Source organism: Tetrahymena thermophila, assembly GCF_000189635.1.
Source record: "Tetrahymena thermophila SB210 genomic scaffold scf_8254422, whole genome shotgun sequence".
NCBI lineage: Eukaryota > Ciliophora > Oligohymenophorea > Hymenostomatida > Tetrahymenidae > Tetrahymena > Tetrahymena thermophila.
Genome location: NW_002476204.1, coordinates 98600 through 110096, shown reverse-complemented (window position 1 = coordinate 110096; position 11497 = coordinate 98600). Strand labels below are relative to the sequence as shown.

General features: G+C 18.9%; 3 protein-coding genes across 3 annotated transcripts; all 3 read left to right on the top strand. All coding sequences in view use genetic code 6, as the record gives it.

Annotated features, from left to right (window-relative positions):
* Positions 1-2092: 2092 nt before the first annotated feature.
* On the top strand, positions 2093-2827 carry TTHERM_00691390 (zinc finger, C2H2 type family protein; the record flags this gene model as incomplete). The annotated part of the gene is made up of 1 exon (XM_001032104.1): positions 2093-2827. The coding sequence occupies one exon, from the start codon at positions 2093-2095 to the stop codon at positions 2825-2827; it is 735 nt and encodes a 244-aa protein (XP_001032104.1).
* Positions 2828-6176: 3349 nt separating this feature from the next.
* Positions 6177-8942, top strand: TTHERM_00691380 (zinc finger, C2H2 type family protein; the record flags this gene model as incomplete). Its single annotated transcript, XM_001032103.3, has 2 exons — positions 6177-6704; positions 8553-8942. 2 exons carry the CDS (start codon positions 6177-6179, stop codon positions 8940-8942), a joined length of 918 nt encoding a protein of 305 aa, XP_001032103.2.
* Positions 8943-8950: 8 nt separating this feature from the next.
* TTHERM_000691351 (hypothetical protein) lies at positions 8951-9471 on the top strand (the record flags this gene model as incomplete). Its single annotated transcript, XM_012799823.1, has 2 exons — positions 8951-8973; positions 9084-9471. 2 exons carry the CDS (start codon positions 8951-8953, stop codon positions 9469-9471), a joined length of 411 nt encoding a protein of 136 aa, XP_012655277.1.
* Positions 9472-11497: the final 2026 nt, after the last annotated feature.

Sequence of the window (11497 nt, the reverse complement as noted above, 5' to 3'; positions counted from 1 at the left end):
TAGAATGATCCTTTTTCTAAATATGAAATAACATGGGCAGACAATTTTATAAACTTGCTTTTTATTTATTTTAGCAAATATTAAATAAATATTTCATTTTACTAATAAAAAATATATTTTAATCAAACATAATTTATTTTATAAAATAAATATCTTTATTATTAAAATACTTTAAAAAACATTTTTTGATATAATTATTTTTAACTAAATAGTATTTTAATTTATTACACTAAAAATTAAGCAAATTTTTTATTTTTTTTAATTGTATTCTATTAATTGGAAAAAAAAATGAAATTATAAAAAAAGTATTTATTTTATAAATTTATTTATTTATTAGGCGATAAGTTGTAAATTAAAATTAAAAATTTCAAAATTTTATCAATTTAAAATTTCAAAAATAATTAAATAAAATAACCTTATTTGTATGTCCAATAAATTTTTAGCAAGAATATTTTTGAATATAATGATCAGTTTTACTCGAAAAATTAGTAACTCTTAAGGCAAATCTAAAAAACTATTATATCCTAAACTTATATTTTCTATCATTGCATTATTCAAATACATGCGAATTCATTTTTCATTGTGTGATTGATTAGAATTTTTTAGAATAAATTTTAATAAATAATAAAAGATATACTCAATTATATTCTTAGCTAGCTAACTAGATATTTCAGGACAAATAAAAATTAAATTCACACTTAAAATTATGGTTATTATTCTTTAAAATATCTAGATAAAGAAGTGATTCTTATGATTTTAATCATTTTTTAGAAAATTTTTTAAAAGAAAAAGATATTTAAGCTGAATGCTCACATGGAAGTGTAAAATAAATCTTAAATATATAAAAATGAAAAATTTTAATGGATTTAGGGATTTGATTTTCAAGAAAATAAGAAATAGAATAAAATAAAATAGTAAAATAATCAAATAGAAAGAATAAGTAGATATATATATTTAAATGATTTATAACATTAAAATAAATAGGCTTCAATAATTACATGTTAGAAAAAAACACTTTTATTAAAATAAAAGAATATTCAATTTTTTATTTTCATAGATAACTTTAATTAATACAAAGCTATTTTATTAAAGTATAGATAAAAATATTTATTTTAGCTATTTAATGAAAAATTTAAGAATTAATATTATTATGAATATTTCTTAACATAAAAGAATTTTAATAATTTTTGATTTTATAAATATTAATCATCTTAAATTAATATGATCTTCATAAATTTTGTTTATTAATAAAATTTAAAATTATTTAATTTTTTTGCAAATTAATTTAGAAAAATTAAAAGTATTTCTTTAAATTTTATAAAATCCTTATATTTTTAATTTGTTTTTATAATTTAGTCTATATTAAAGCATATATAATAGCTACAACTCTAAAATTATTTTTAATCTGTAATAGAGGCTTTAATTAGATAAATCCTTGTTTTATATCTATTTAATCGTTTTTATAATTTTATTGATTATAACATTAACTTATTATATATTATAAAGAAATTTTAATTTTTTACAAAATTTGAAAATAAATAAATACCTTCCTTCCTTCCTTTTAATTTAATCTCTTATTTTTTTTTGAACAAAAAAATTACTGGATTAAAGCCAATAAGTGAGATGTATAAACTGAAATTGAGGTGGTCTTTATTAATGAACCTTTACCGTATATTAAATCAATAAATTTAATATTCTATTATCTATTCTAAAAATTATATTTTTTATTGAAATAATTAGATGCTATAATAAATAAAGAATGGAATTTCAAAAAAATCTTTTTATCAAGTGAGTTTCTTATTTTATAAAAATATGGTTTTTTTGATAGAAATAAAGAATTTAGCATAAGATGTAATTAACTAATTAAGCAATGGAATTATTGAAAGCCCAAAATAAATTAAAATTGTTTCAAAGATGGTTATATTACTATAGATTAACTTAGTTTATCTAGTTAAAAAAAAATATTTTATTTTTAAATAATATAAAGTGTAGATAAAGAATACAATTGTTTTATTTTTAGTTAAATAAAAATTAAGGAGGAATATTTAGGTATAAAAAAATATTAATTATTTTAAATTAAAAAAAAATCTTAATGAAAAAAGATAATTAATAAAAATAAAGAATAGATAAGCAAGAGAACTAAAGGGTAGAAAAGCAACTTAACTGGTGGTGTAAATACACAAACTGTGGCAAAAAGTACTCATTAGAGAGTTCTTTATTTAACCACATACGTATAAAGCATCCAGAATGTTAAAGAAAAAGTTTGGTTTTCAACAAACTCGAGAGAGAACCTGGAAGGCCAATGACAAAAAAACAAAGCTCAAAAATAGATAATAATGAAGAGCTTATGATTGAAAATAGCTCTAAAGCTGAGATTATTCTTGGGTTTTATAAAAACAAATTGTGGTAACTATTTTGCTTGGAGTTTAAAAATGACTTTGGAGAAGATACATCTAATATTGAATGTGGTATAGGCTTATATGAGCAGATTAAAAACTTTGTAAATGATTTAGAAGCCTATTATTTAGATATATCATATCCTTAAACCTAAAAAGAAAAGGATGATTTCTTTTAGTAACTGAATATGTTTAGCTACAACTTAAAAGAGGATGTAAGATTTAAAATTTGTAAGGCTATTGTATTATTTTACCTAATGAATACGTCTAAGGAATCCTAATATTAAATAGGATTTATTGATCATCTGAAACAAATTGATTAAGAAATATTGAACAAAGTCTGTAAAGTTTTTTGCAATATCAACGACTCTAAGTACGGTAGCTGTAAATTTTAAGGATTCATTTTAGAAAACTAATAAAATCTCTATTGAAAATTCAAATTATTTAAATGAACAAGGATACTACTTTTAGCTATGCTAAGTGATTAACCCAACACTTTTTCCAACTTTTATTTATTAAGGGACGTCACTAAGTCAAGCAAAATTTGGTAAATAATTTAACAGATATATAGGAATTTATGGAATCCCTTTTATAATTAAAAATTTTTCCTTCATAAATCCTATTTATCCAGTTAAATTTATTAATTAATCAATATTATATTATATTCAAATATACAAAATTCTATTCAAAAAATGAAATACCCAATTGATACTCGGATTTATAATGCAAACTCCTACATTTCTCTAAACTAATGGCTAACAAGACATATCAATTCTAATGAAAGGAACTAATAATAAATAAAAAATTTCAATGTGTTTTCTTTATTTCTTAGATATTAAAATTAAATAAATATAGAGCTAAAATTTAAATGACCAGAATTTTGAATTCTTAGTAAAATAATATTTTTCATTTTTTTACCAATTATAAAAAGAAATAATATTATAAACTAGCCTTATTTGTTATTTTCTATTTTTAAAAATCAGTGTATTTGTTTACAAAAATAATTTTATTATTCTATTATTTACTTTTTATATCACTCAAACAATACAAACTAAAAATCAAAATGCATATTACGATAAGATTCATTTTTAAATAAATCGATTTCGATATACCATTAAATATTAATTATTTATAATTATCATTATTTTATTTAAAATAAAACTCAAATAACTTACATAAATTGAAAAAAGATGAGATATATTTCACAGATAGTATTGAATAATACAATATCATAAATTTTCATAGACATCTTTAAAATATTTTTATTTTCGCAATTACCAGTATTTATTTATATAATAAAATTTTTATTAATATTATTTTATAATTTGTAATTTGAAGGATCACTTAAAATTAAAGAAAGTTAGATTAACTAGTTTTTAAGCAAAAAAATATATAAAATAATTCATTCTCTTATTATACTTTTCTTATTATAAAATTGTAAATTAAAGAAAGAAAAAATTAATTTTTAAATCTACTAAAAATTTAAAAATGAGAAAAACAAACATAATTTAATATTGTAAAATAAAAAATAACTAAAATAATAAAACATTTTTTAAATTCAGTTTATTATTAAATAAATAAATATCATAGCATGGCCATTTTAAAATAAAATCATAATAATTGTGATGATAAAATTTATTTAAAATTTAAAATATCAAAATTTTATCAATTTAAAATTTCAAAAATAATTAAATAAAATAACCTTATTTGTAAAGTTCAATAAATTTTTAGCAAGAATATTTTTGAATATAATGGCCAGTTTTACTCTAAAAATTAGTGACTCTTGGGGCAAATCTAAAAAATTATTACATCCTAAACTTATATTTTTTATGATTGCATAAATAAAATATATGCAAATACATTTTCCATTGTGCGATTGATGAGAATTTTATAGAATAAATTTTAATAAATAATAAAAGATATACTCAATTAAATTCTTAGCTAGATAACTAGATATTTCAGGTTAAATAAAAATTAAATTCACACTTAAAATTATAGTTATTATTCTTTAAAATATCTAGATGAAGAAGTGATTCTTATGATTTTAAACATGTTTTAGAAAAGACGTTAAAAGAAAAAGATACTTAAGCTGAATGCTCACATGGAAGTGTAAAATAAATCTTAAATATATAAAAATGTAAAATTATAATGGATTTAGGGATTTGATTTTCAAGAAAATAAGAAATAGAATAAAATAAAATAGTAAAATAACCAAATAGAAAGAATAAGTAGATATGTATATTTAAATGGTTTATAGCATTAAAATAAATAGGCTTCAATAATTACATACTAAGAAAAAAATACTTTTATTAAAGTAAAAGAATATTCAATTTTTTATTTTCATAAATAACTTTAATTAATACAAAGTTATTTTATTTAAGATGTTAAAATAAAGTGGTATTTTAAATTTAATTTTAATATAGTATAAATAATAAATAAAAAACTGTGCATAAAAATGATCTAATAGTACTAACATCAACAAACAGATATAATTCATAAATTTTATTTAAAATCAAGTTTGTTTATGTTTCCTTAGAATTGAAAAAAACTGAAAATTTTTATTTATTAACAAAAATAATTAAGTTTTACAACTAAATATCTTACCTTCTTTAATATTACATTTTGAAAAAAAAATATACTTAAAATAATTAAAACTCTAAAATTGTAACTAAATTGTTTAATAATAAATTATCATCATCTCTTTGATTATAAAGGCTTACAGTTTAAATAATTCTAAATATATCAAAGCACATTCCAAAAATTTGCTGAAAAAATCAAAAATCATTAAATTGAAAATTAGATAAAAAATTTATTTTAGCTATTTAATGAAAAATTTATGAATTAATATCAAAATGAATATTTCTTAACATAAAAGAGTTTTAATAATTTTTTATTTTATAAATATTAATCCACTTAAATTAATATGATCTTCATATGTTTTGTTTATTCATAAAATTTAAAATAATTTAATTTTTTTGCAAATTAAAATAGAAAAATTAAAAGTATTTCTTTAAATATTATAAAATCCTTACTTTTTTAATTGGTTTTTAAAAGATAAAATACAATAATTTAGTCTACATTAAAGCATATATAATAGATACAACTCTAAAATTATTATAAACTGTAATAGAGGCTTTAATTAGATAAATCCTTGTTTTATATCAATTTAATCGTTTTTATAATTTAATTGATTATAACATTAACCTATTATATATTATAACTACTACGCATTTAGAATTTTTTTATTAATTTTCAATGTTAAAAATCTGAAAAAAAAAGCCAATAAGTGAGATGTATAAACTGAAATTGAGGTGGCCTTTATAAATGAACCTTTACCTTATATTAAATCAATATAAATTTAATTTAGGGTATTCTATTATCTATTCTAAAAATTATATATTTTAATTGAAATAATTAGACGCTTTTATAAGTAAAGAATGTAATTTCAAAAAAATCTATTTATCTAGTAAGTTTCTTATTTTATAAAAATATGGTTTTTTTGATAGAAATAAAGAATTTAGCATATGATATAATTAATTAATGAAGCAAAGGAATTATTGAAAGCCCAAAATAAATTAAAATTGTTTCAAAGATAGCTATATTATTATAGATTAACTTAGTTTATCTAGTTAAAAAAAAATATTTTATTTTGAAATACTATTAAGTGTTCTTTTAAATAAATAAAGAATAAAATTGTTTTATTTTTAATTAAATAAAAATTAAGGAGGAATATTTAGGTATAAAAAAATATTAATTATTTTTAATTAAAAAAAAATCTTAATGAAAAAAGATAATTAATAAAAATAAAGAGCAGATAAGAACTAAAAAGTAGAAAAGCAACTTAACTGGTGGTGTAAATACTCTAACTGTGGTAAAAAGTACTCATTAGAGAGTTCTTTATTCAACCATATACGTATAAAGCATCCTGAGTGTTAAAGAAAGAGTTTGGTTTTCAACAAACTCGAGAGAGAACCTGGAAGACCAATGACAAAAAAACAAAACTCAAAAACAGACAATAATGAAGAGCTTATTATTGAAAATAGCTCTAAAGCTGAGATTATTCTTGGGTTTTATAAAAGCAAATTGTGGTAACTATTTTGCTTGGAGTTTAAAAACGAGTTTGGAGAAGCTATATCTAATATTGAATCTGGAATATATGAGCAGATTAAAAGCTTTGTAAATGATTTAGAAGCTTATTATTTTGATATTTCATATCCTTAAACCTAAAAAGAAAAGGATGATTTTTTTTAGCAACTTAATATGTTTAGCTACAACTTAAAGGAGGATGTAAAATTTAATATTTGTAAGGCTATTGTATTATTTTACCTGATGAATACCTCTCAGGAATCTTAATATTAAATAGGATTTCTTGATCATCTAAAATAAATTGATTAAGAAATCTTGAACAAAATATGTAAAGTTTTTTGCAGTATCAACGACTCTAAGTACGGTAGCTGTAAATTTTAAGGATTAATTTTAGAAAACTAATAAAATCTCTATTGAAAATTTAAATTATATAAACGAGCAATAATACTTCTTTTAGCTATGCTAAGTGATTAACCCAACACTTTTTCCAACTTTTATTTATTAAGGGATGTCACTAAGTCAAGCAAAATTTGTATAATTGCAAGTTTTAATTTAACAGATATATTGGAATTTATGGAATCCCTTTTATAATTAAAAAATTTTTCCTTCATAAATCCCATTTATCCAGTTAAATTTATTAAAAATCAATATTATATAAAATTTAAATATACAAAATTCTATTAAAAAAATGAAATACTCAATTACTCAGATTTATTATGCAAACTCCTACATGTCTCAAGACTAATTGCGAACAAGACATATCTATTCTAATGAAAGGAACTAATAATAAATAAAAAACATCAGTGTGTTTTCTTTATTTCTTGTTTGTAATTAAATGAATATAGAGCGAAATATTAAATTACCATAATTTTCATTTCTTATTAAAATAATATTTTTCATTTTTTTACCAATTATAAAAAGCAATAATATTATAAACTAACCTTATTTATTATTTTCTAATTAAAATCAGTGTATTTGCATCAAAAATATATTTTATTATTCTATTATTTACTTTTTCTATCACTCAAACAATACAAACTAAAAATTCAAAATGCATATTACAATAAGATTCATTTATAAATAAATCGATTTCGATATACCAACATAAAAATGAAAAATTTGAAATTTATTTTGGTAAGTCTCATATTTAAGTAAAAAACTTTTTTCTCTTTTAATTTTGAAATCATAAATTGACTTAATTTTATATTTTTGAAAGTTAATTCTTATCAATACTAAATATTAATATTGCTACTTTAAATTTATAAAAAAAACTAATTCTATTTTTATTTACTTTTAAAATATCTATTGTAAAAAATAATATTAATTGTTCTTAAATTTTTGTTCATAATTTAAAAAAAAAAATTTGCTTTAAAAATTTGATGAGACAGATTATTACAGATAAAAATGTGTAAATATTAAAAAATGTAGTATTTTTAAAAAATTTTTGGATATGGATTATTACAAATAAAAAGTGTAAAAATGAGAAAATGGTTGATTATAAAAATGGGTTCACTTTGTCAATATCCATCCTTTATATAAGGAGGAATATTTAGGTATTAATTATTTTTAATTAAAAAAAAATCTTAATGAAAAAAGATAATTAATAAAAATACAGAGAAGATAAACAAGAGAGCTAAAGAGTAGAAAGGCAACTTAACTGGTGGTGTAAATACACAAATTGTGACAAAAAGTATTGATTATAGAGTTCTTTATTTAACCATATACGTATAAGAAGGCCAATGACAAAAAAACAAAGCTCAAAAATAGATAATAATGAAGAGCTTATGATTGAAAATAGCTCTAAAGCTGAGACTATTCTTGGGTTTTATAAAAATAAATTGAGGTAACTATTTTTCTTGGAGTTTAAAAATGACTTTAGAGAAGCTACATCTAATATTGAATCAGGAATGAAGCTTATATGAGCAGATTAAAAACTTTATAAATGATTTAGAAGCCTATTACCTAGATATATCATATCCTTTACCCTAAAAAGAAAAGGATGATTTTTTTTTAGCAACTGAATATGTTTAGCTACAACTTAAAAGATGATGTAAGATTTAAATTTGTAAGGCTATTGTATTATTTTATCTAATGAATACGTCTCAGGAATTCTAATATTAAATAGGATTTATTGATCATCTAATCACTAAGTAAAGCAAAATTTGGTAATTGCAAATTATAATTAAACGGATATATAGGAATTTATAGAATCCTTTTTATAATTAAAAATTTTTCCTTAATTAATTAATCAATATTATATAAAATTCAAATATACAAAATTCTATTCAAAAAATGAAATACCCAATCGATACTCGGATTTATAATGCAAACTCCTACATGTCTCAAAACTAATGGCGAACAAGACATATCAACTCTAATGAAACAAACTAATAATAACTAAAAAATATCAATGTGTTTTCTTTATTTCTGATCTGTTAAAATTAAATAAATATAGAGTGAAAATATAAATGACCAGAATATTCAATTCTTAGTAAAATAATATTTTTCATTTTTTTACCTATTATAAAAAGCAATAATATTTATTATAAACTAACCTTATTTATAATTATCATTATTTTATTTAAAATTAAACTCAAATAGCTTACATAAATTGCAAAAAGATTAGATCTATTTCACAGATAGTATTGAATAATACAATACCATAAATTTTCATAGACAACTTTAAAATAATTTTATTTTCTCAATTTCCAGTATGTATTAATATAATAAATATTTGTATTAATATTATTTTATAATTTGTAATTTTGAAGGATCACTTAAAATTAAAGAAAGTTAGATTAACTAATTTTTAAGCAAAAAAATATATAAAATAATTCATTCTCTTATTATACTTTTCTTATTATAAAATTGTAAATTAAAGAAAGAAAAAATTTATTTTTTAATCTACTAAAAATTTAAAAATTAGTAAAACAAAAATAATTACTAAAAATCAACAAAATTTAGATTTACTTGTCCTCGAGTAAAATGATAAATAAAATAATTTAGCCTATTATTATACTTATATAGTTAAAAAATATAACAGTCTGGTATTGAAATATCACAAACACAATTTTTGGATATTTCTATGCCATAACATATTGTTTTTATTAAATTAGTTTGCTACATGTCTGAAATTATATTGATTTAATTAACTTTTACAATATATTGTAAAAAAAGAGTGTGAATACAAAATTTGTATTTTCACCTATTTTCATTAAATTGGCTTTACAAAAATTTAGTCAAATAATGAGAGTTGGTCAATAAAAGGTGTGCTAACTGGAACAGTTGCACCATATTTATAATTCACATAAATAAATAAATTACAAATTTAATTTTACTTCTCTTTACTTAAGAAAATCCACTGAATTAAAAATACAATTAAAAAATACTTTTAAATATACATTAAAAATCCACTGAATATAAAATACAATTAAAGTACACAAAATTGAAATTTATTTTGGTAAGTCTCATATTTAAGTAAAAAACTTTTTTCTCCGTTAATTACATAGTTGAAATCTGACTTAAATTTAAATTTTAGAAAGTTAATTCTTATCAATACTAAATATTAATATTGATACTTTAAATTTATATAAAAAAGCTAATTCAATTTTTATTTATTTATAAAATATCTATTGTAAAAAATAATTTTCATAATTTTTATTATAAGAATTGCTTTGTTGATATAAATTGGAATAGTTTGATGAACAGTTTTATATTTATATTGTAGTTTATTAAAACGAAATTTTTTATTGAAATCAAAACATTTTCATTAATAAAATTCATTAAATCTATTTTTGTTATGCTAAATAATAATTAATTATTATAAATATATATATGAAGAGTACCTTAGGGTACTGTCTTTTTCAATGCTATACACTGAAATTTTAGATAATAAATTTAATAAAAAAATATTTGGAAACAGGTTTTTGAAACTGAAAAAACAAAAAAATAAAAAATATTTAATAAAAATTAAATATTTGATTAAGTATTTTTATCTTTTCTTGTAACAGGTTAGAAACCTTTTTCAAAATATTTTTTTTATTTCTTTTAAATTTTCTTTTTATTTATAAAATAAATATTTATTGTTCTACTTTAAATATATTTTCTACTTGCAAAATAATTAGTCGAGAGCAACAAAAAGAGTGAAAAATATTATTTAGCTGAGTGAAGTATCATTAATATCTGTATGTAAAATCTAATAAATTATTAAACCTCCAACATTTATTTATTTAATACTTTTTCACAAAAAAATTATTTAAGTTTAATAAAATTTTTGGTATTCAAATTCCTTTTTAGTTAAGCAAAAGTTTTAGTTTTTCTTTAGTTTATCAAAAATTTATGAAATTAAGTAAATTTATTCTATTCTCATCATTCAACATGAATAAACGAGTAAAAATTATCCACTTCAAAGCGTATAAAAAAAACACTTTTATTTTTAGTTAGTAGTAGTAAGTATGTATAAATAAAATACTTTTCTTTATACTTACTTTTTCATTTATTTATATTACAAGATGCTTTAAATAAAAAAAATTGATATAAATCTAAATAAAAAAAAACATAAGTTCTATTTTAAGCGAAAATAATGAGATCAAAAAATATTTAAAAAAAAAACTAAATTTAATAGAAGAAAGATATCAATGGTACAAAAGAACTTATGAAGACCTCAGTGAAAAATGTAATAAAGACAAGAAGCATGAACTAATAAAATTCTTAAATCGTTTAAAAAAAATCGAAAAGGATTAGTAAAAATAAGCAGCCTCATAAACCTAAAATATAAAAAGTAGAATTAAAGTATTAAAAAAGTGAATAAGTCTTATTAGACTTCTTTAGAAACCCATTATGGGTTTAAGCTACTTTGCTTTTTAAAGATTATTTCATAAGTAAAAATCAAGAATGTGATTTAAATTTTACTCAAAGTATTGATTGTCAGGCCTATGTTAAAAGATTTATTCAATAATTAAAAAAAAATATGAATACTTTTGATGAGTAAACAGAGTAAAAGCTTAATAACTTTA